General features: G+C 59.7%; 3 protein-coding genes across 3 annotated transcripts; all 3 read right to left on the bottom strand.

Annotated features, from left to right (window-relative positions):
- Positions 1-1,902: 1,902 nt before the first annotated feature.
- Positions 1,903-2,340, bottom strand: JKF63_01707 (uncharacterized protein; the record flags this gene model as incomplete). Its single annotated transcript, XM_067897753.1, has 1 exon — positions 1,903-2,340. The coding sequence occupies one exon, from the start codon at positions 2,338-2,340 to the stop codon at positions 1,903-1,905; it is 438 nt and encodes a 145-aa protein (XP_067753910.1).
- A 5,467-nt stretch (positions 2,341-7,807) lies between these two features.
- Positions 7,808-7,969, bottom strand: JKF63_01708 (uncharacterized protein; the record flags this gene model as incomplete). The annotated part of the gene is made up of 1 exon (XM_067897754.1): positions 7,808-7,969. The coding sequence occupies one exon, from the start codon at positions 7,967-7,969 to the stop codon at positions 7,808-7,810; it is 162 nt and encodes a 53-aa protein (XP_067753911.1).
- A 285-nt stretch (positions 7,970-8,254) lies between these two features.
- On the bottom strand, positions 8,255-8,779 carry JKF63_01709 (uncharacterized protein; the record flags this gene model as incomplete). The annotated part of the gene is made up of 1 exon (XM_067897755.1): positions 8,255-8,779. One exon carries the CDS (start codon positions 8,777-8,779, stop codon positions 8,255-8,257), a length of 525 nt encoding a protein of 174 aa, XP_067753912.1.
- Positions 8,780-25,379: the final 16,600 nt, after the last annotated feature.

The following is a 25,379-nucleotide window of genomic DNA, read 5'->3' on the forward strand; positions in this document are numbered from 1 at the left end:
AAGGAAAAGGAAACGGTAGGGCGGCCGATGAAGCAACGAGCCCGCCGATCACGTTAGGTCAAACAGCGCTTCGCTTTCTTACTGTTTGCCGGTGCGGTGGTTGTTGCCGGCCGGCCATTCCACGTCCGTGTGTCTTTCTTTCATCACTGCTGAGGTCAAGAAACCCTTTCCTCTGGCTGGATAGATCAGCAGAGATGATGACGGCGCCAGAGTTCTTCAGAAGAGGGGGGGGGTTCGAGGGGACGGGATCACACAATATCAAACAAGGTAGAAGCGAACAAATATACGCCAGCCCACACACAGATATGCGCACACACACACACACACATGTACGTCCACACACTGATTCCTGCACCCCGCACATCACTTGCGCAGGGAAGAAGCGGGAGGGGAGGGGAGGGGGGGCAGATGCAGTCACGTTGGGCAGTGAGGTGGGGAAAAATAACAGAGGAGGGGATATGCAGGTGGAGCGGGTGCATATGTGCGGGTATTAGTGGGTGCGGGGCAGTTTAGGGCTCGTTATGGGAGAATGGGGAAGAAGAGGGAGGCTGTCCCTCCTCCCCACCCCCCCTCTGTAACAACCACAGGAACGTGAAACGATGAGACGGTGCGAAGAGACGAAGAGGACGAATGAGTCAAGTTACCGCGAAAAACACAAACGAACAACAGCGAAGTGATGATGAGACAAGAGGGAGGGAGGAAGGCGAGGGGGGCGTGCGGCAACGAACACATAGATGCCACACATACAGGAACAAAGCCCATATGACGGAGGGGAAAAAGACTGCGAGTGACCGCAAAGCAAGACACCATGTCTATTGATTCGTCCTTTACCCCCCCCGCTTCCTATCTTTTTGGTGCCTTTGTGTGCGCGCGTGTGCCTGCTTGGGGGTACGCGCCTCCATTCATGCGTGCACCGCTAACACCATCTGTTGCTGCATCTTTAGATTGCCACAGCGGTGCTGCATCACCCCCTCCTCTCCACCCCCCCCCCCAGGCTCAGCGGTTCTCTCCGCGCCGTTCGTCTGTTGTGCTGCTCTTGTGCGGTCATCCCCGCACACATGCTCGCTTGGGTGCGTCAGCGTGGTGACGTGCAACGACGAGATGAAAAGCCTCGACAACTGAACAAGGAGATAACGCATACCGGCGCGCTGGAAAAAAACAGCGACACGCAGCCATACGGGATCTTAGGGGAGGAGTGATGAGAACACGTCGAAGATGGCACAGCGGCGATCACAGCGCTGAGAAGAGACCGCAGAAAACGTAGAAGGCCAGAACAGATGGCACAATAGAAAAAAAAAGAATGATGTGAAGGGCGACCCGCGACAGAAAGAGAGCGGCGGCTCGGCCTTGGGTGGGTGGGTGGCGGTGGACGGGTGCGCCATCCAGCAACGGCAAACAAACAAGCAAAGAAACAAAAACAATACAATGGCACCAAGGGAACTGGGGGAGGGGGGAGGGGAAGGCTCGGAAGGAATATGTGAGAACTGATGTGCGCTACGGTGCACTACGCGCGGCATCTACGGGTGCGTGAGCAGCTCGCAGAGGGCCTGGCACGAGGGGGGCAAGTGGGACAATCAATCAAAGAAAAAAGCAACAAAGGCGCACTCACGAGGTGTAATGTGGTGCTGACCAGGCGACTGAGGGGCGCGGCACTCTGCCCACACGCATCGCGAACCGACGTGTGGGGAAAGAGCAGAGTAGCGGAGGGGGGGGGAGGGAGGGGAGATGTGCGGAATCCCACGCGAACGCAAGGAAGGAGAGGCGAGATATTCACCCACTCGAATATCGCGTGTGGGATCCGCCAGGCGGGTTTGCGCAGCCGCGGCCGCTTCGTTTCCTTGCTCTGCTGCGATACAGCCGTCCACGATCGCACTCAGCGGCGTGCCCTCCTCCTCCTGCCCATCATCCCCCTCGCTGCGCCCACACACCCGCTCCGCAGCTTTCCTCTCGGCTGGTCTGCGAGCACCCCCCTTCCTGCCCGCACCCCCCACCACACACCACCTCTCCCCAGCCAATCAGGCGAACGCGCCTTTCCACCGAGTACACAGATGAAAACAAAAGAGCAAACACACACAAAAACAACACACGGAAGCGCAGGGGAGTGCCTCCCCCCCTTTTTTTCCAGCATGGCAGTATCACAAAGACGATGTTGATGAGGGAAAGGCCCCCGCCGACAGCGTACAAGACGAAGTCGGCACCCAACTTGTAATTCGTGGGCATCCCAGCGATACCCGCCGTGGTCGGATACACGATGACGGGGCCTTTCTCGCGGAGCGCGCTGCAGGGCATGTTGAGCACCTGAGGGCCTTCCTCATGGTTGTTGTACAAAGCGTCCACCATGAGCGCGGCGACAGCAAAGGCGCAGCCACTGCCGATGATGCTCAGCAGCAGGCACAGCCAGCGCCGGCAGCGGCAGCAGCGGAGTATCACAAGACCGAAAAGGCACACAACGCCGCTGGTGAGGACGGCAGCAATCGCCAGCGCCTCCGCCGCGCGGAAGCGTGTCAGGCGCGCTGGGCAGCCCGCCCACCAGTTCGTTGTCAAGACATCCCACTCGGCAGAGTTGCACTTGCTCTTCCAGCCCCCCACAGCGTCAGGCAGGGCGTGTCACTGAGCAGATCCGTGTTCTGCACACGGAACTGGTCGGCTACGGTGCCCACCACAACAATGCAGAGGAAGTCGAAGACCTGCAAAGTGCTCTAGAGGACAATGCCTACGCGGCAGGGACGGCAGCACATTTTCGATGGCACACACACACGGGGGGGGGGGGGCTGAAGGGAGGAGCCGGGAAATGAGAGGATCAACGTAGAGTGAGGCAGCGGTGGTGAGGGGGAGGAGGGGGGTAGAAGGCGGGGGCGTAGAGAAAGCAAGAGAGAGACTGGTGTGCAGCAGCGACGCCATGTGACACACAGGCACCAGGGGAGTGAGGAATATCCAGAGATGTGCGAGCAGGCGCACCACCTCGCAAAAGGAAAACGGACACAGCGCGTAGGGGGGTGACGAGAGAGACACGCCTGAAAGCGGGGGGACACCGGGGCAGGAGAGGGTTGGAGACAAGGGGAGATGGCAAATGCCACACCACCGCGGGTGCAGAGGCGCGGCCGACTCTCTTTTCCTGCACCCCGCCTCACCACCGCCCCCTCTCTTGCGCACGCGCCACTTTCCTTGTGTGTGTGTGTGTGCTCGTCCCCGCGCTGGTGATCCACTGCTTCCAGACAGAGTGCCAGCAGATGTCGTTTTGTTTCCCCCTCCCAGACAATGCACGCGCGAGTTACTTTTCGCCATCTGCACCTCTCTTGGTGCGGCCATCACTCTCGTGACTTTTTACAGAATTTCATCTCGTGCCTCTTCGCACGCGTGTGGTCGCACGCATGACAGTAATGGAAATAAACAAAAACGAGTAAAGCATCTTTGAAAGGGAAGGGGAGACGTGAGAGGCAAGGGGGGAGAGGGGAGGGGAGGGGGGTAGTGGGCGGAAGAGGCGAGGATTGGGCGGAAGGCGGCAAATCCGCGCACACCCACTCAAGCTCCCCCTTTTCGATTCACGGTCGTCGTGCGCTTCGATGGCCCTACTCCCTCGTCAACCACGGTTTGACTCAAGTCATGCTCGGGTGCTCCCTCTCTCTGACAGCCCCCCCTCCCCCGTCCCTTTTCGGTGGCAGCGCTCTCTTGGCGGCAGCGCCAGCCCCCCCGCACATCCGCGGAGACAAGGCTGCGGTCCATTTCCCTAGCGAATGCACACACGCACGCACACACGTACAGGGGGAGGGAGCCGGACACAAAAACACCCACGACGAGAGTCCACCTCACTCCATCACACAAACACGCGGAGGAGGGAGAGGGGGGAAAAAGGGCAGAGAAGGGGCGTTGACGAGACAGGCAGGCACGGTGAAGACGAAGAGGGAGCCGGAGAGTTGGGCAGAGGGAAAAGGGACACAGCGCACAGGAGAAGCCACCCAGGTGGTGGGAGACGGAGAATCGGGAGGGGGAGAGGGAATAAAAGGGGGGCATCCGGGGAAATAATAGCAACGGAAAAACGCACAAAGCAGACAGAGCAGACGGACCAACGTTGACACGTGCACAGAAGGAGGGAAGAGGAGTGGGGGAAGCGGGAGCGAGGAGGAGGGGGAGCGAGGGGAATCTGGCCAACAGGCTGCGTGCCCGCTCTCCTCCTCCTTCCTCCTCCCTCCAGCCACACTCCACAACACCATCCTCTTGTACAGAAGGTGGGCATCGATGGATCAAATACGAAAGCGAGAAGGGAAGGGATGTTGTCCCTCATAATAATAGTGGAGTGGAAAACACGTTTTGGAGAGGAGTAAACGAAATTAGGTGGGGGGGAAGGAAGGAGGGGGAGGGGAATAAATGCGAAGATCGTGCCGTAAAATGAAGCGGGCCGACCCTGCGGTGTGCGACGTATGCGCACTCCTCGCACGGGTGACGTCCCCCGTGCCATGCGAACGGAAGAAAATCAAAAATGGGGAAGGGGGGAGCATCGATCGACTCTCCTCATCCATGTCCGTGTGTGCGCTCATCGCAAGCCCTGGCACCGCCCTATCCTCCGCACCCTCTTGGAAACCGCTGCTTATACGCTTGCTCACTCACTGCCCAGCGCGATCAGCTCACCTACTCCCCCGTTCTCCTCTCGCTCCCTACCCCCTTGTAGGCAGTCGAGAGAGCTGTGGTGTGTGCATGCCAAGTGTCAGGAACACGCACCACCGCCAACACGGCGTGCGAGAGGGGGGCGGACACCTGTGGCCGATGCAGGGTGGGGCCCTACGCCTCTCGCCCTCGTCCCGGTCGCCCCGGTGACCCGCGTTCCTACTCGGCACCGGCTTCCCATCGCCGTGCCGGGCTCTCCTCCCTTTCCACGCCCCCATCCCATTCACCAGTGATTTGCCGGCCTGCCACCCTGGCGTGCGGATGGAAGGGGGATTTGAGGTGGAGGGGAGTTGGGAAAGGGGGGGAGGAACAGGGAAGCTGCTGCTGGCGTCACGGTGTGCTCCTGACACTTCAAAGGCGCACGTGCCTGTACTATTGGAGGGGAGGGGGGACGCGAGAACATGAAGAGAGCACAAAGGGGGACACACATACACGCACTGCGAGGACAAGCAGACGGAACAGCCAGAGAGACGGGCGATGTGCAGAGTACTCGATATTCTCTGCCAGGTACGATTTTACACCCCCTCGAAATAAAAAAGAGGCGGTCATCGCATGAGCCCAACGACAGCAACACGGGAAAAGGGAGAAACAAAACAAAACACACAAACGGACAGTCACTCATAACGTAGCAGGGGAGAGAAAAGGAGTGTTATTAAAAGAGGAAGAGAGAGCGAGGGTGGCCCTCAAGATGTGCAGGAGAACCGCAGCGCACGCTGGCACGAGAGGGCAGTGATGGGGTAGGAGAGGAGCCGTAAAGAGGCGCATGTCAGCATCCGCAGCTCTCCAGCCCTCTCCCACTCCCTGCTGGCATGAGACCCGCGCCGCCACCCGGCTCGCCCCCCGACTTCCCGTGGTATCCTTCACACACTCTCTCCCTCGACCTGGTCCATTATTACGGGCCTGCACCCTCGCCGCCCCCCTTACTACCCCACTCCCTGGCCTAGCACGGGAGCATTAAGACCACAATGTTGACGATATCCAGGCACCAGGCCACCACGAAGAGAGCGAAACCGGCACCAAAATTGAACGCTGGGTGCATCTTTGGACAACTTTGGTTGTCCCGGTGGAAGGCCTCAGCGACGACCGCCCAGGTGATGCACGCAGTGACAATGCCAATTATGTTGAGCACCAGGCAAGCCCAACGCAGGCCAGAGCAGCAGAACACCCGGATGACGCCACAGACTGCCGCCGCGCCATACACGAAGATGGATATGATTGCAAATGCCTCAGCCGCACGGAAGCGGTCACGACGGCGTGGGCAGTCCTTCCACGTTTCGTCGTTCGAGTCGTGGACTTTTACACCACCGGTAATGAGCGTTAAACCCCAAAGTGTGATGCGAACGGAGGTCTTTGTTTTAGCATTTGTGGAATTAAGCATCGCCAGTGGGGTGCCAATCAGCACAAACAGAAATGCGATGGCCTGCAGGATGGCATAGAGGACAGGGCTGATTCCCCACTTCATTGTTTCACTCAACGTGACCGTAGAGAGCCTGAGATGGATGAGGTGGAGGTGATCCGAGGGGGGAGAGAAATGGGGAGGAGGGGGAGACGCAGGGGACGTCAGGAAAGCGAAAGAGTGTCGATGCTTGGTGAGGGGATATGTTTGTTGCCATGTGCATACGCATTGACGTGGTTGTGCATGTGTGCGTGTTCGTTTTATGTTTTGAGGGGTGAGGAAATGGGGAATGGGGAGGGGGGAGAGGGGGGCATCACAGGGGTCAGCAGGCGTAGAAAGAGGGAAGGACAGAGAGGTGGAGAGAGACATGTGTGGTTGCGAGAGGTGCACAACGAGAGGGGGTACAGCATTGACGGACACACACGCGTGAAAGGCAAACGAGCAGAGCGAGCCGTCGGATGAGGGGGAATGGGGAAGGACATCGCCGCGGCAGCGAGGAGACAAGCACAAGGCACGGGAACCAGGCAAACGGTGCAGGGCGTATCGGCGGGCCCTGCCCGTTGCGCTTTCCTCCCATTGACGTTGTCGTGGGGAGCACTTCTGTGACGCCTCATGGAGAGGCGTGGCCCGGGCCGGGCTGAGGCGGGCGCGGCGGGAGCAGTGGAGGGACGCCGCCGCGGGTGTCCGTAGAGCGACAATACCGCCCATCTCACACAACAACAACCGCAACCCCAACACGTCAATCCCATCGCCCACATGCCGGCTGCACACCGCTCATCGACCACAGACAACAACAGGATAATCCATATTGACGACAGCGGCGGGAGACGAGACAAAGAAGCACACACACACACACACGCGATACCTGCACTGCGTATCCCATTCATTATGTCTTCCTCCTCCTCGAGAAGGAGAAAGAGAAAGGTGGGAGATAAACGACTTGAACAAGAGGTGCCCACGCCGTTGTGCAAGCGGATTGCCATACCGCACACAGACACGGGGACATTCAAGGGAGACAGTGAGGGGGGGGAAGGTCATAGACATCCCGCAGCGTTTCACCGCTTTGCGTGACGAGAAAAGGGAGACGTAGAACACGCGAGGACGACGCGCTGCTCCGTTGTAGACAGGCTCGCTCCAAAGGGCGTCATGCGCGCATAAAATCAGGCACACACGCGCACACCAGGAATCGCACGCACGTACTCAGATACCGAAATCGAGGGGGTGACACGTTACGTCAGCCCTGATAGATAGACGAGCCTCGCTCCTCTTCGGTGCTCTCCCCTCTCGTATCTCCCACCTACACTCCTTTGCAGTTTGAGACGCGCCGGTGTCTCTCACAACTTCGCATCATTCGTCAAGAGCGAAAAGAGAGAACATGAGGGGAGAGAGAGGCGGGAGGAGTGACGCGGAGAGGCGGGAGGAGTGACGCGGAGAGGCGGCCTATCGAGAAGGTCTGCTTCGCCGGGACACGAAGGAAGTGGAGAAGACGGCGCACGTATTTTCTTGTCGTTTTCTCTTTGTCCGTCTCGTTCTCACATATATCTCTCTCTGTCTTACCTGGGTCGGCTAATACAATAGAGCGGTCCTTGTCCCGCCACAGGTCTGGCCGCTGCATCATGATTTGCAAGGCGCCGCCCGAGACGCTGAACATGCGCAGCATGCGCCACGCCGGGGTCGTGGAGGCCTCCATTGCACGCTGCAAGAGCGACAAGGCAATCAGCGATCGGTACCCACCAGCGCAGTAGACCGTCACATCGGGGAGAGAGAAGGCCTGCCGCACGGCAGAGAGTCCTGCGAGGAGCGCCAGGCTGTGTGTATCCTATCCATGTACGCGGCCGCCAGCCCTGGGGACCAATTACAGCGCCACTGCGACAGCGACGGCGATGCCGCAGCGGCGTCTCCGACTGCCATGGCGCACAATGCCGCCAGCCCGACATGAGCGCTGTGCGGATGCGAGTCGTTTTTCAACTCGTACGGCGTGCGCACGTCTAACACGACGCGCGTATCGGCCAGTTCGACTGCAGCGAGGCGCTCGTACGACATCAAGTGAGAGAGTGCGTCGCCGCGTGGTATCCAATGCAGGGTGTGGCGAAGGAGCACATCAGCGGGCACACTGGTAGGCGGGTTGCATTGCAGCTCTCGCCACAGCAGCTTCGTCACAATCGCCGACCCGCCCTCCCCCGAGTGCTCCACCGGTTATTCCGAGGGGCATGGCAAGTCGGCCAGAGTCAGGACATGTACACGACTCTCTGGGGACAGCGCTGAGAGACGTTGCAAGACCTCAGCACGCTGTTCCTCTGTCGCACATGGCAGCCACAACTCTGCTTTCGACGCACCGTATGCCGCACCCGGGAAACTCACCGGCACACTAACGGCGCCGCAGAGGTGCAGCGCGTGGTAAGCGGTGGCACTGCGCACGTCGACGAGGCTTACGTAGGACGAGAAGGAAGCGAGCTGCTGGCGAGGTGTACTCCACGAGTCACCGCGTGCGACGGCAGGGTCGAAGGTGTACCGCAGCGCTTGCTGCATATCAGCAGGAAACTCTGCCGCGCACGCTGCCCGGTGCTCAGGCTGCAGTAGCGCAAGTAGCTGGCGCAGATGTACCACGCGACTCGCGTCGAAGGACGGCGGGTGCGGCAGCGGTGGCAAACGCCGGCTGTCCTTGGCGAACGCCTCTGTCGTCGTGGCGAGTGTGCCAATAACCGTGCGGGAGTGCCTCATACGCGTGAGGTCGCCGAGATGCGCCGCCCAGAAGAGATCCGGCTGACTCGTCACGTTGCGGTACCCGCCGTGTGCGGGGAGCAGCACGACTCGTTGCAGAGCGTCGCAGCCAGCCACCACTCCCGTCGCCTCTCTCTCTCTTTTTGCTCATCGTAGCCGCGTCGGTGCGAGTCGTCTTGGCCGCTTCACCGCCTTTCCCTCTCGGCTCGCGGCCAACAGCGCGCAGCGGCGCAAAGTAAACATCGAGCACGTACCTCTTGAGCACACTGTGAGTGTGCACCAGGGCTGCGTCGCGGTCGCCACCACTGCTGCTGATAAAGGAAAACGGCGGCACAGGTCCGCCTGTTGTCTCGCGGGGACAGAGAGACCACTGAAGCAGGTCCCAGCGGGGCGCCGCTCCGGTGCTCCAGAGCACACCCATGCAAAGGCCCGCACGCACCTCGGAGAGGCACATCTCAACGAGTAGACGCTCCGGCGAGAGGGCTGGCGCGCGCACAGTTCTGAGTCGCAGGCGAGGGCTGAGTTGCACGTCCTCCGCTGTGCCGGCAGGCGTGAGAGGAATTCCGGGGACGACACGGGCAGCCGAGAAGCGCCCGAGCAATTTGGTCAGCCCAGACGCGCCGTCGACATAGCAGTGAGTGGAAATGATCCACCGCAGGGTCGCACCGATACAGCCCACGTCCGCGGCATACGCGCTGAGCGGTGCTGCCCGCGAGTCAACGATGGCCGCTGCCGCGACGGTGACCGTGGAGACACTCGCAGAAGTGCAGGAGGAGTCCGCTAGCAGGAACGAGCATGTGCGGCTCTCCCCCCACCTCCCCTTCACGTAGTGTCGCAGTACAAAGGTGTTAGCCGATGCCGGCACCGCCACCGGTGGGCTGGAGGAGGGGAGGGGGGGGGGCAGTTGTGCCTCATAGCGATCGGCAGGAAATGGAACGCCATGAAGTCCTCCAGACGCCGCACGGCTCGATCGTGGCAGTCGGTAGTAGTGGTGGCTCCACCGAGTGCCGTCGTCGCTGGGACATCAGTCCAGCACGGCTGGGAGGCGGCACCCGAGGGCGAGCCAAGCAGCGCGGTCGACACCACACGCCAGTGGTGCAGTCGCCGCGATTCCGGGGTTGCGCGCGCACCCGCTGAGGCGGATAAAAGCGCCCGACGAGAAGGCGGATCTTGTTGGCACACACCGCACTTTTCGGAGCAGTGAGCAGCGGGCCTGCAGCAGCGGTGGCGAGCAAACGTGAGCATGCACCGCAGAAGCGGCTGGTATCGGTGGCGGTAGCGACGCAGTCACTGCGTTACATCGCGCACGATTTCATCGTCCAGGCACCCAGCGACCTCCATTAGCACCGGACAAAATGGCATCGTGCGGCGGGCGGACAAAGAGAGATGGTGAGGGGGAAGAGAGAGAGAGAGGGATGAGGTAAACGGGCGAGGGGATAAAGACGAAGCGAGGCAAGCACAACACTGCACGTAGGTGTCTGGGTATGATGCGAGGGAAAAGGGGGTGGCGAAGCCACCAACAACAAAACAAGAATAATGTAGAACACAAAAGCAATACAACAACAACCCCCCCCCAAGAAAAAAATGTCGCCACCATCGGCTCTGCTCTGATGCACTATATGACGTGTGAGTGACAACACTGTACACTCCCCACTTATGACCCACACCACTCGCGTGGTGCTACGCATAGTGCTACACGCGCACTACAGCAATGTCCATGCAGTCGCTTGGGCATGGCCTCTGCCTCAAAGCCATGCACGGCATGCGCTTTGCACACCGCCTCACAGCTGCTGGCATGAGGTACGCAGCCACGCGGTGCGACTCTCTTGCGAGGCGTGGTGGTGGTTCGGGCTTCCCCGTTCGCGAGTAATGAGAGCCGGCTGAGATGCACCCGAGTCATGCTGACACTGCGCTCGTCCTATAGGCGGTACCATTTTTTTGCAAGCTGTCACAGGTTGCTTGCACGCCCACATCATCCAGGCCCTGGCCACCGACGGAGATGCGATAGGCTGCTTGGCTTTTCTATGCCGCACGTACTCGATTCTGTCATTGCCGTAGGCAATTCAGCATTGGCGGTCTTTTTTTTTTGGGGGGGGGGAGGGGAGGAGGATAGGGGGCAGTGGTGAGCTGCTCAGCCTCCCCACGGTGTGGGTGGGGAACCCCTTTCCTCCCTCCCCTGAAATAAACCGCACACGTGCTTCTGTGTCCTGAAGGATAAACAACACATTATTGAAGAAACATCAGGAAGAGGGGGGGGGACAAACGTCACAGTAGTGTGTGGGTGGGTGGGGGGAGAAGTGGAGGTGGAGAGGGGAGAGGAGAGGCTCTTCTATCTGCTGAAGGAAAAAAGGGATTTAAACAAGAAACAGAGCGTGGTGGCAAGCTTGCAGGCTCGCACACACAATCATAAAGGTCTTTGGGGGAGGGGGTCACGAGAAGATAACACAGAGGGAAAAAAAGTGTGCGTAGTCAGGGGTTTACCTCTCCCTCTTCGTTTCCTGACAACACGCGCCGATACCTACACGCGCGACGCAAAGGACGGCAAACGGTTGCTTCCAGCAAAGAGTAGAGAGGGACGAAAGAGAAGAGCCGCTCGAGGCGTGCCACGCCGCCTCTGCGCACTCCCCTGGTGTGTGGATAGGAAAGAAGCATCCGTTACGACACGAAGCAAACACAACACAAAGCATGCCAAAGAGGAAGAAGCATCACTGGCACAACCGGGCGGTAGAGGAGGGGGGGGGGCCAGAGACAGAGCAGTGACTCGGGAATTGAGAAGAAGCATATACACACGTGCACGCCTGGAGCGCATAAAGGGGGTCCCAAGACGGGCGCGGGGTGGCGGGGGTGGGGAAGACGAAGATGGGGCGGTTTCGGTCGCTGCGTCATTCCTCGCACCGCCCCCTCCCCCGCTTCTGCCTCCACCCTTGCCCTTGTCGGTCTTTCTTGCCCGCCAAGTCGTTTCACTGTGGTGGGTTCATCGTACACGTACAGTTGCTGGGGGCAGCGCGCAGTCGTCACAGTCTTGCCAGGCGCACCCACAGAAATACGGTGGCGCATTCGCCTTCGCGGACGGCCGGAGAGAAAAAACATCCGGCGCGAAGCGTATTTCGTTCAAAGGAGAAGAGGAGCACAGCGAAGAGCCCCGCCTCCCGTTTGAGATACGCATGACAAGAGAGCGCAGGCAATCCGCGTCTCCTCCATCGATGTGCAGCCGTGTCACGTGCGTCCCAGGTCGCCCGGTGTGTGTAAGTGTGCGTGTGCGTGGATATCATCTCTGCGCGTCGCGTGCAAAACGCCCAGACGTACCGCGTCCATGCGTTCCCATGTTCCATTTCTGTGTTCACGTCTCTCCACCCCCTCCCTTCCCCCCCCTCCCTCCCTCTCCTCCGTCGCACGGCTAAGCGTCGTGCTCGTCGTGCCCCAGCCGTCTCACATTGCAATTCGCTTAGTTAGACCTCTGGCAATGTCCAGACACACGCACAGTCGTGTGGGTGCACATGTGCAGAGACGGGGCGGGAGCCTTCGATTTCGACCTCAGCACGGAATAAGGATGCTGAACGCGCTCACCACGCTGATGGCCATGGCGCACACAAGCAGAATGAAACCAGCTCCCAGCTGCATACCCTGAGGAAAGCTGCCGTCGACACCGGGGAAGTCGCGCAGTCTCTGGCACACGGCCACCTGCTCAACAGTATCGCTATCCTGATTGTGCTGATAGGAGTCAAGCATTAAGCCCCAGACCAGTCCAAGCAGACACGCAGCCGCCAAGTTGAGCACAATGCATACGATCTTGGCGCAGTAGCAGCAGCACGAATCGAGGGAGCTTGCCAGCATCGACACAAGGAGTAATATGATAGCTGCAATGGAGAACACCTGTGCTACTTTGAAGTATTGCGCACGGTTGCCGCACGCCATCCAGATATCATGAGGCCTCGCTGAGTACCTGGGAATAAAGCACCGCTCTCGAATACCCCACATGGTGATGCAGTAACCGTTGCGGGTTATGTCATCGCCCCGCGGCTGGAACATCGCCAACGGGGTGCCGACAGCGACAAAGACCACCGCGGCGAGCTGTAAAATGCCGAAGATGATCGCCGAAAGGCAGCCCATTTTTGTTAATAATATTTTTTTTCCGGGGTGAGGGATTGATATACTTTGTGTGTTTGTGTGTGAGTGGGGGGGGGGTGAGAGATACGCGCGATTAATAAGCGAGGAGGAAGGGCAACAAAGAAAAAAGACGGGCTGACAAACGAATCAATAGGGGAACGGCACTACCGCATGCGGCGGGTTTGACGGGGGTATTCAACGCCGTGGGAGCCAAGTCGCGCACCGAGAAAACCGCTCAGAGGTGCGTTGATGTGCGTGTAGGCATTCATGTTTCCGTGTCGTCGACAGGCGCCCGGAGAAGTGAGAGGAACAGAGGAGAACACGCCAAGAACACCACGAGCATCACATTTCATTGTCGGGTTGTTTCGACAGTCAGGGTGACGCGGGTTACCGGGGAAGGAGGCAGGGGAGGGGGCGCGTGGGGCGTAGAGGGAACGCAGAAAGAGGAGGGAACAGTGAATGGGTGTGTGCAAACCGAAGCAGTGAACAGGGCGTATCAGCCCATGCGGACGCGAACAAAGGGGCGGGGAGGCGAAGGGCACACGCCACCACGTGCGCTGCCTATCGGTACGAGCAGCTCCCTCCCTCCCTCGTATTCACCGTTGCGTCGGTTAGTAGGGGAAGCGGTGTTAATGTGCTTCCATCGAGCGCTTCGACAGGGAAGTGCCGGAGGGGGGAGGAGAGGGGGAGAGGGGGGGGGGGGTAGAAATGTATCGGTTCCTCTATTTTCATTTTCATTTCCATTTCCAAGCCGCCCCGCTGAAAAATACGAACAAAAACGGGGGCACACATAAAACACACATCAAAGACAAGAAAAAATAAAACATTGGGCAGTTGCCGACTGCTGCACCCACGCGGTATTCGTCCTGCTTTGGCCCTAGACGCTCCCGGATGCTTCGCCGTTCCTTCGCAGCGCTTCCACAGCATACACAGATGAAAACAAAAGAGCAACACACACAAAAACAACACACGGAAGCGCAGGGGAGTACCTCCCCCCTTTTTTCCAGCATGGCAGTATCACAAAGACGATGTTTATGAGAGAGAGGCTCCCGCCGACAGCGTACAAGACGAAGTCGGCACCCAACTTGTAATTCGTGGGCATCCCAGCGATACCCGCCGTGGTCGGATACACGATGACGGGGCCTTTCTCGCGGAGCGCGCGGCAGGGCATGTTGTACATCTGGAGCCCCTCCTCACGGTTGCTGTAGAAAGCGTCCACCATGAGCGCGGCGACAGCAAAGGCGCAGCCACTGCCGATGATGCTCAGCAGCAGGCACAGCGAGCGCCGGCAGCGGCAGCAGCAGAGCATCGCAAGACCGAAAAGACACGCAACGCCGCTGGTGAGGACGGCAGCAATCACCAGCGCCTCCGCCGCGCGGAAGCGTGTCAGGCGCGCTGGGCAGCCCCCCCACCAGTTCGTTGTCAAGACATCCCACTCGGCAGAGTTGCACCTGCTCTTCCAGTCCCCCACAGCGTCAGGCAGGGCGTGCCACTGAGCAGATCCGTGCTCTGCACGCGGAACTGGTCGACTACGGTGCCCACCACAAGGATGCAGAGGAAGGCGAAGACCTGCAAAGTGCTCTAGAGGACAATGCCTACGCGGCAGGGACGGCAGCACATTTTCGATGGCACACACACACGGGGGGGCTGAAGGGAGGAGCCGGGAAATGAGAGGATCAACGTAGAGTGAGGCAGCGGTGGTGAGGAGGAGGAGGGGGAGGGGTAGAAGGCGGGGGCGTAGAGAAAGCAAGAGAGAGACTGGTGTGCAGCAGCGACGCCATGTGACACACAGGCACCAGGGGAGTGAGGAATATCCAGAGATGTGCGAGCAGGCGCACCACCTCGCAAAAGGAGAACGGACACAGCGCGTAGGGAGGTGACGAGAGAAACACGCCTGAAAGCGGGGGAACACCGGGGCAGGAGAGGGTTGGAGACAAGGGGAGATGGCAAATGCCACACCAGCGCGGGTGCAAAGGCGCGGCCGACTCTCTCTTTTCCTCCTCTCCGCCTCGTCACCGCCCCCGGCAGCCGCCCTCACGCGCCACTTTCCTTGTGTGTGTGTGTGTGCTCGTCCCCGCGCTGGTGATCCACTGCTTCCAGACAGAGTGCCAGCAGATGTCGTTTTGTTTTCCCCTCCCAGACAATGCGCGTGCGAGTTACTTCTCGCCATCTGCACCTCTCTCGGTGCGGCCATCACTCTCGTGACTTTTTACAGAATTTCATCTCGTGCCTATTCGCTCGTGTGTAATCGCACGCATGACACCGAAGAAGATAAACAAAAGCGAGTAAATTAAAGCATCTTTGCAAGGGAAGGAGAGATGGGTGAGGGGGAAGGAGGGAGGGAGGGGGGTGGCGGAAGAGGCGGGGATTGGGCGGAAGACGGCGAATCCGCGCACACCCACTCGCGCTCCCCCTTTTCGATTCACGGTCGTCGTGCGCTTCGATGGCCCTACTCCCTCGTCAACCACGGTTTGACTCAAGTCATGCTCGGGTGCTCTCTCTCTCTGTCTGTCTCACCCCCCCCGTCCCTTTTCGGTGGTAGCGCTCTCTTGGCGGCAGCGCCAGCCCCCCCCCCGCACATCCGCGGAGACAAGGCTGCGGTCCATTTCCCTAGCGAATGCACGCATGCACACGTACACGTAAAGGGGGGGGGGCTGGACACAAAAACACCCACGACGAGAGTCCACCTCACTCCATCACACAAACACGCGGAGGAGGGAGAGGAGGGACAAGGCCAGAGAAGGGGCGTTGACGAGACAGGCAGGCACGGTGAAGACGAAGAGGGAGCCGGAGAGTTGGGCAGAGAGAAAAGGGGCACATCGCACAGGAGAAGCCGCCCAGGTGGTGGGAGACGGAGAATCGGGAGGGGGAGAGGGAAGAAGAGGGGGGCATCCAGGAGAATAAAAGCAACGAAACAACGCACAAAGCCGACAGAGCAGACAGACCAACGTTGACACGTGCACAGAAGGAGGGAAGAGGAGGAGGGAAGGGAAGGGAGGGGAAGGGGAGAAGCGCGAGCGAGGGGGAGCTGGCCAACAGGCTGCGTGTCCCCTCTCCCCGTCCCCCTCCTTCCCCCTCCCTTCAGCCACACTCCACAACACCATCCTCTTGTACAGAAGGTGGGCGTCGATGGATCCAATAAGAAAGCAAGAAGGGAAGGGATGTTGTCCCTCATAATAATAGTGAAGCGGAGAACACGTTTCGGAGAAGAATTAACCAAAATAAGGGGGGGAGAATAAATGCGAAGATCGTGCCGTAAAATGAAGCGGTCCGACCCTGCGGTGTGCGACGTATGCGCACTCCTCGCACGGGTGACGTCCCCCGTGCCATGCGAACGGAAGAAAATCAAAAATGGGGAAGGGGGGAGCATCGATCGACTCTCCTCATCCATGTCCGTGTGCGCGCTCATCGCAAGCCCTGGCACCGCCCTATCCCCCGCACCCTCTTGGAAACCGCTGCTTATACGCTTGCTCACTCACTGCCCAGCGCGATCAGCTCACCTACTCCCCCGTTCTCCTCTCGCTCCCTACCCCCTTGTAGGCAGTCGAGAGAGCTGTGGTGTGTGCATGCCAAGTGTCAGGAACACGCACCACCGCCAACACGGCGTGCGAGAGGGGGGCGGACACCTGTGGCCGATGCAGGGTGGGGCCCTACGCCTCTCGCCCTCGTCCCGGTCGCCCCGGTGACCCGCGTTCCTACTCGGCACCGGCTTCCCATCGCCGTGCCGGGCTCTCCTCCCTTGCCACGCCCCATCTCATTCACCGTTGATTTGCCGGCCTGCCACCCTGGCGTGCGGATGGAAGGGGATTTGAGGTGGAGGGGAGTTGGGAAAGGGGGGAGGAACAGGGAAGCTGCTGCTGGCGTCACGGTGTGCTCCTGACACTTCAAAGGCGCACGTGCCTGTACTATTGGAGGGGGGGGGGACGCGAGAACATGAAGAGAGCACAAAGGGGGACACACATACACGCACTGCGAGGACAAGCAGACGGGACAGCCAGAGAGACGGGCGATGAGCAGAGTACTCGATATTCTCTGCCAGGTGCGATTTTACACCCCCTCGAAATAAAAAAGAGGCGGTCATCGCATGAGCCCAACGACGGCAACACGGGAAAAGGGAGAAACAAAACACACAAACGGACAGTCACTAATAACGTAGCAGGGGAGAGAAAAGGAGTGTTATTAAAAGAGGAAGAGAGAGCGAGGGTGGCCCTCGAGATGTGCAGGAGATCCGCAGCGCACGCTGGCACGAGAGGGCAGTGATGGGGTAGGAGAGGGGCCGGTAAGAGGCGCATGTGAGCATCCGCAGCTCTCCAGCCCTCTTCCACCCCCTGCTGACATGAGACCCGCGCCGCCACCCGGCTCGCCTCCCGACCTCCCGTGGTATCCTTCACACACTCTCTCCCTCGACCTGGTCTACTATTACGGGCCTGCACCCTCCCCGCCCCCCTTACTACCCCACTCCCTGACTTAGCACGGGAGCATTAAGACCACAATGTTGACGATATCCAGGCACCAGGCCACCACGAAGAGAGCGAAACCGGCACCGAGATTAGTGAGTACCTTTAGCTTTGCGCAACCCTCGTTGTCGTCCCGGTGAAAGGCCTCAGCGACGACCGCCCAGGTGATGCACGCAGTGACAATGCCGATTATGTTCAGCACCAGGCAAGCACGACGCAGGCCAGAGCAGCAGAACACCCGGATGACGCCACAGGCTGCCGCCGCGCCGTACACGAAGATGGATATGATTGCAAATGCCTCAGCCGCACGGAAGCGGTCACGACGGCGTGGGCAGCGAATCCACAGTTCGTCATTCTTTTTAGTGTAAACGCGAGCACGGCAATCATTTTTGAGACCCCATAGTGTAAAGCAAATATCGAGTTTAACTCGGTCCGTTCTGAACTGAAACATCGCCAGTGGGGTGCCAATCAGCACAAACAGAAATGCGATGGCCTGCAGGATGGCATAGAGGACAGGGCTGATTCCCCACTTCATTGTTTCACTCAACGTGACCGTAGAGAGCCTGAGATGGGTGAGGTGGAGGTGATCCGAGGGGGGAGAGAAATGGGGAGGAGGGGGAGACGCAGGGGACGGCGAGAAAGCAAGAGAGTGTCGATGCTTGGTGAGGGGATATGTTTGTTGCCATGTGCATACGCATTGACGTGGTTGTGCATGTGTGCGTGTTCGTTTTATGTTTTGAGGCGTGAGGAATGGGGAGTGGGGAGGGGGGAGAGGGGGGCATCACAGGGGTCAGCAGGCGTAGAAAGAGGGAAGGACAGAGAGGTGGAGAGAAACACGTGTGGTTGCGAGAGGTGCACAACGAGAGGGGGTACAGCATTGACGGACACACACGCGTGAGAGGCAAACGAGCAGAGCAAGCCGGCGGATGGGGGGAGATGGGGAAGGACATCGCCGCGGCAGCGAGGAGACAAGCACAAGGCACGAGAACCAGGCAAACGGTGCAGGGCGTATCGGCGGGCCCTGCCCGTTGCGCTTTCCTCCCATTGACGTTGTCGTGGGGAGCACTTCTGTGACGCCTTATGGAGAGGCGTGGCCCGGGTCGGGCTGAGGCGGGCGCGGCGGGAGCAGTGGAGGGACACCGCCGCGGGTGTCCGTAGAGCGACAATACCGCCCACCTCACACAACAGCAACCGCAACCCCAACACGTCAATCTCATCGCCCACATGCCGGCTGCACACCGCTCATCGACCACAGACAACAACAGGATAATCTATATTGACGACAGCGGCGGGAGACGAGACAAAGAAGCACACACACATACACACACACGCGCGCGCGCAGTTGCCTGCCCCCGTGCTCACTCCACCCTCGCTGTGTGGACCCGCCTCATAGCAAGCAAGAGGCGGCGGTGTGCAGCACTTGGCTCTTGAAGAGCCAAACATCCTGCACAGGGTGTTACAAGATAACATCGCGCAGGGATGGGTGGTTGGAACTGCTGTCGTCAAGGCCCCCCGTGCTGGCCCTCATCGTATGGCAGTTGCGCCAAGTGCTTTACAGCCGTCTTGAGCTGAGCGTCATCGCCCCACGCCGCCTGCAGCTGACGCATGGCCTTGAGAAGTTGCTGGTTCGCGTACTCCGCCGGCGATACGTGATGCTGATGGGCAGCGGCAAGCAACTCGTCCAGGTCGTTGCTGTTCGTACCCGCAATGTCCAGAAACACCTCCATATCGAGAGCGTCGACGCGATGCCGAACGTACTCGTACGCCTGCGAACGGCTGAAGTGCGGGACCGTGTAGAAGTCCAACCGGGGCAGCGACGTACTGGTCATGGTCAGTGACTCGAGTGGCAGCTCCACCACAATGTGGCACATGCGGAGATCACACGCCAGCGTCATCGCCTCGTTGTACACGTGCGACAGGCTGCTGAGCGAGGCAGCAGTGACACACAGGACAGCTGTTGGACGACAGAGAGGCCATCGACAGCCTGCGCCGGGGACGCTCCCGCCGGCCCCCTTCCCCCTCCTCACACACACACACATCCGTCTCTTCCCCCAGCCCCTACGCCCGACGTCCATGCAACACATCAAGTCTCAATCCCTGGCAGCACGCGACAGGTGAGCAAGGGGAAGGGGGGTGAAGGGTCACCGCGCCGTCAACGCGAGGAGGGGAGGAAGAGGGAGGGCGCCGTAGAGAGGGGCCCACACGAGAGGGGAGTGCAGCACCTGTCCTGCGCGGACATGCAGAGTGGCATTGGAGCAGTGATGAGAACACGTTGAAGATGGCACAGCGGCGATCACAACGCTGAGAAGAGACCGCGGAAAACGTAGGAGGCCAGAACAGATGGCACCACGGAAAAAAAGAATGATGTAAAGGGCAAACCGCGACACGAAGAGAGCGGCGGCTCGGCCTTGGGTGGGTGGGTGGGTGGTGGTGGACGGGTGCGCCATCCAGCAACGGCAAACAAACAAGCAAAGAAACAAAAACAATAGAATGGCACCAAGGGAACTGGGGGAGGGGTAGGTGGGGGGGAGGGTCGGAAGGAATATGTGACAACTGATGTGCGCTACGGTGCACTACGCGCGACATCTACGGGTGCGTGAGCAGTTCGCAGAGGGCCTGGCACGAGGGAGGACAGTGGGACAATCAATCAAAGAAAAAGAGCAACAAAGGCCGCACTCAAGAGGTGTTATGTGGAGCTGACCAGGCGACTGAGGGCGCGGCACTCTGCCCACACGCATCGCGAACCGGCGTGTGGGCAGAGTGCAGAGTAGCGGAGGGGGAGGGAGGGGAGGGGAGGGGCGGGGAGATGTGCGGAATCCCACGCGAACGCAAGAAAGGAGAGGCGAGATATTCACCCACTCGAATATCGCGTGTGGGATCCGCCAGGCGGGTTTGCGCAGCCGCGGCCGCTTCGTTTCCTTGCTCTGCTGCGATACAGCCGTCCACGATCGCATTCAGCGGCGTGCCCTCCTCCTCCTGCCCATCATCCCCCTCGCTGCGCCCACACACCCGCTCCGCAGCTTTCCTCTCGGCTGGTCTGCGAGCACCCCCCCCCCTGACCGCACCCCCCACCACACACCACCTCTCCCCAGCCAATCAGGCGAACGCGCCTTTCCACAGAGTACACAGATGAAAACAAAAGAGCAAACACACACAAAAACAACACACGGAAGCGCAGGGGAGTGCCTCCCCCCCTTTTTTTCCAGCATGGCAGTATCACAAAGACGATGTTGATGAGGGAAAGGCCCCCGCCGACAGCGTACAAGACGAAGTCGGCACCCAACTTGTAATTCGTGAGCATCCCAGCGATACCCGCCGTGGTCGGATACACGATGACGGGGCCTTTCTCGCGGAGCGCGCTGCAGGGCATGTTGTACATCTGGAGCCCCTCCTCACGGTTGTTGTACAAAGCGTCCATCATGAGCGCGGCGACAGCAAAGCCGCAGCCACTGCCGATGATGCTCAGCAGCAGGCACAGCCAGCGCCGGCAGCGGCAGCAGCAGAGCATCACAAGACCGAAAAGACACGCCACGCCGCTGGTGAGGACGGCAGCAATCACCAGCGCCTCCGCCGCGCGGAAGCGTGTCAGGCGCGCTGGGCAGCCCGCCCACCAGTTCCTTGTCAAGACATCCCACTCTGCAGAGTTGCACCTGCTCCTCCAGCCCCCCACAGCGTCAGGCAGGGCGTGTCACTGAGCTCATCCGTGTTCTGCACGCGGAACTGGTCGACTGCGGTGCCCACCACAAGGATGCAGAGGAAGGCGAAGACCTGCAAAGTGCTCTAGAGGACAATGCCTACGCGGCAGGGACGGCAGCACATTTTCGATGGCACACACACACGGGGGTGAGGAGGTTATATGTGAGTGTAGGTGTGTGTGTGTGCCAGGGATCGATATGGGGAGGGGGAGAGGGGGCTGAAGGGAGGAGCCGGGAAATGAGAGGATCAACGTAGAGTGAGGCAGCGGTGGTGAGGAGGAGGAGGGGGAGGGGTAGAAGGCGGGGGCGTAGAGAAAGCAAGAGAGAGACTGGTGTGCAGCAGCGACGCCATGTGACACACAGGCACCAGGGGAGTGAGGAATATCCAGAGATGTGCGAGCAGGCGCACCACCTCGCAAAAGGAGAACGGACACAGCGCGTAGGGAGGTGACGAGAGAAACACGCCTGAAAGCGGGGGGACACCGGGGCAGGAGAGGGTTGGAGACAAGGGGAGATGGCAAATGCCACACCAGCGCGGGTGCAAAGGCGCGGCCGACTCTCTCTTTTCCTCCTCTCCGCCTCGTCACCGCCCCCGGCAGCCGCCCTCACGCGCCACTTTCCTTGTGTGTGTGTGTGTGTGTGTGTGTGCTCGTCCCCGCGCTGGTGATCCACTGCTTCCAGACAGAGTGCCAGCAGATGTCGTTTTGTTTTCCCCTCCCAGACAATGCGCGTGCGAGTTACTTCTCGCCATCTGCACCTCTCTCGGTGCGGCCATCACTCTCGTGACTTTTTACAGAATTTCATCTCGTGCCTATTCGCTCGTGTGTAATCGCACGCATGACACCGAAGAAGATAAACAAAAGCGAGTAAATTAAAGCATCTTTGCAAGGGAAGGAGAGATGTGAGGGGGAAGGAGGGAGGGAGGGGGGTGGCGGAAGAGGCGGGGATTGGGCGGAAGACGGCGAATCCGCGCACACCCACTCGCGCTCCCCCTTTTCGATTCACGGTCGTCGTGCGCTTCGATGGCCCTACTCTCTCACCAGCCGCAGTGTGCTTCAAGTCATGCTCGGGTGCTCTCTCTCTCTGTCTGTCTCACCCCCCCCGTCCCTTTTCGGTGGTAGCGCTCTCTTGGCGGCAGCGCCAGCCCCCCCGCACATCCGCGGAGACAAGGCTGTGGTCCATTTCCCTAGCGAATGCACGCACGCACGTACACGTAAAGGGGGGAGGTGGACACAAAAACACCCACGACGAGAGTCCACCTCACTCCATCACACAAACACGCGGAGGAGGGAGAGGGGGGAAAAAAGGCAGAGAAGGGGCGTCGACGAGACAGGCAGGCACGGTGAAGACGAAGAGGGAGCCGGAGAGTTGGGCAGAGAGAAAAGGGGCACATCGCACAGGAGAAGCCACCCAGGTGGTGGGAGACGGAGAATCGGGAGGGGGAGAGGGAAGAAGAGGGGGGCATCCAGGAGAATAAAAGCAACGAAACAACGCACAAAGCCGACAGAGCAGACAGACCAACGTTGACACGTGCACAGAAGGAGGGAAGAGGAGGAGGGAAGGGAAGGGAGGGGAAGGGGAGAAGCGCGAGCGAGGGGGAGCTGGCCAACAGGCTGCGTGTCCCCTCTCCTCCCCCTCCTCCCTTCAGCCACACTCCACAACACCATCCTCTTGTACAGAAGGTGGGCGTCGATGGATCCAATAAGAAAGCAAGAAGGGAAGGGATGTTGTCCCTCATAATAATAGTGAAGCGGAGAACACGTTTCGGAGAAGAATTAACCAAAATAAGGGGGGGAGAATAAATGCGAAGATCGTGCCGTAAAATGAAGCGGTCCGACCCTGCGGTGTGCGACGTATGCGCACTCCTCGCACGGGTGACGTCCCCCGTGCCATGCGAACGGAAGAAAATCAAAAATGGGGAAGGGGGGAGCATCGATCGACTCTCCTCATCCATGTCCGTGTGCGCGCTCATCGCAAGCCCTGGCACCGCCCTATCCCCCGCACCCTCTTCGAAACCGCTGCTTATACGCTTGCTCACTCACTGCCCAGCGCGATCAGCTCACCTACTCCCCCGTTCTCCTCTCGCTCCCTACCCCCTTGTAGGCAGTCGAGAGAGCTGTGGTGTGTGCATGCCAAGTGTCGGGAGCACGCACCACCGCCAACACGGCGTGCGAGAGGGGGGCGGACACCTGTGGCCGATGCAGGGTGGGGCCCTACGCCTCTCGCCCTCGTCCCGGTCGCCCCGGTGACCCGCGTTCCTACTCGGCACCGGCTTCCCATCGCCGTGCCGGGCTCTCCTCCCTTGCCACGCCCCATCTCATTCACCCTTGGTTTGCCGGCCTGCCACCCTGGCGTGCGGATGGAAGGGGGATTTGAGGTGGAGGGGAGATGGGGGAAGGGGGGAGGAACAGGGAAGCTGCTGCTGGCGTCACGGTGTGCTCCTGACACTTCAAAGGCGCACGTGCCTGTACTATTGGAGGGGGGGGGGACGCGAGAACATGAAGAGAGCACAAAGGGGGACACACATACACGCACTGCGAGGACAAGCAGACGGGACAGCCAGAGAGACGGGCGATGAGCAGAGTACTCGATATTCTCTGCCAGGTGCGATTTTACATCCCCTCGAAATAAAAAAGAGGCGGTCATCGCATGAGCCCAACGACAGCAACACGGGAAAAGGGGGAAACAAAACAAAACACACAAACGGACAGTCACTCATAACGTAGCAGGGGAGAGAAAAGGAGTGTTATTAAAAGAGGAAGAGAGAGCGAGGGTGGCCCTCAAGATGTGCAGGAGAACCGCAGCGCACGCTGGCACGAGAGGGCAGTGATGGGGTAGGAGAGGGGCCGGAAAGAGGCGCATGTGAGCATCCGCAGCTCTCCAGCCCTCTCCACTCCCTGCTGGCATGAGACCCGCGCCGCCACCCGGCTCGCCCCCCGACGTCCCGTGGTATCCTCCACACTCTTTCTCCATCAACGGGGTCCTATTATTACGGGCCTGCACCCGCCCCCCTCACCTAACTACCCCACTCCCTGGCCTAGCACGGGAGCATTAAGACCACAATGTTGACGATATCCAGGCACCAGGCCACCACGAAGAGAGCGAAACCGGCACCGAGATTGAAGTCTTCAATGAACCTCAGGCATTGATCCGTGTTCCGGTGAAAGGCCTCAGCGACCACCGCCCAGGTGATGCACGCAGTGACAATGCCAATTATGTTCAGCACCAGGCAAGCCCAACGCAGGCCAGAGCAGCAGAACACCCGGATGAAGCCACAGACTGCCGCCGCGCCGTACACGAAGATGGATATGATTGCAAATGCCTCAGCCGCACGGAAGCGGTCAAGACGGCGTGGGCACAACGAAAACAGATCTTTGGACCTGATGATATAAACACGAGTACGGCAATCATTTTTTCCGCCCCAAAGTGTGATGCAGGTGTTCGAGTCGCCTGTCTCGATCTTGAACTGGAACATCGCCAGTGGGGTGCCAATCAGCACAAACATAAATGCGATGGCCTGCACGATGGCATAGAGGACAGGGCTGATTCCCCACTTCATTGTTTCACTCAACGTGACCGTAGAGAGCCTGAGATGGGTGAGGTGGAGGTGATCCGAGGGGAGAGAGAAATGGGGAGGAGGGGGAGACGCAGGGGACGGCGAGAAAGCGAGAGAGTGTCGATGCTTGGTGAGGGGATATGTTTGTTGCCATGTGCATACGCATTGACGTGGTTGTGCATGTGTGCGTGTTCGTTTTATGTTTTGAGGCGTGGGGAATGGGGAGTGGGGAGGGGGGAGAGGGGGGCATCACAGGGGTCAGCAGGCGTAGAAAGAGGGAAGGACAGAGAGGTGGAGAGAGACACGTGTGGTTGCGAGAGGTGCACAACAAGAGGGGGTACAGCATTGACGGACACATACGCGTGAGAGGCAAACGAGCAGAGCAAGCCGGCGGATGAGGGGAGATGGGGAAGGACATCGCCGCGGCAGCGAGGAGACAAGCACAAGGCACGAGAACCAGGCAAACGGTGCAGGGCGTATCGGCGGGCTCTGCCCGTTGCTCTTTCCTCCCATTGACGTTGTCGTGGGGAGCACTTCTGTGACGCCTTATGGAGAGGCGTGGGCCGGGCCGGGCTGAGGCGGGCGCGGCGGGAGCAGTGGAGGGACACCGCCGCGGGTGTCCGTAGAGCGACAATACCGCCCACCTCACACAACAGCAACCGCAACCCCAACACGTCAATCTCATCGCCCACATGCCGGCTGCACACCGCTCATCGACCACAGACAACAACAGGATAATCCATATTGACGACAGCGGCGGGAGACGAGACAAAGAAGCACACACA

The sequence above is a fragment of the Porcisia hertigi genome, chromosome 34 (assembly GCF_017918235.1).
Source record: "Porcisia hertigi strain C119 chromosome 34, whole genome shotgun sequence".
In the NCBI taxonomy this organism is placed as follows: Eukaryota; Euglenozoa; class Kinetoplastea; order Trypanosomatida; family Trypanosomatidae; genus Porcisia; species Porcisia hertigi.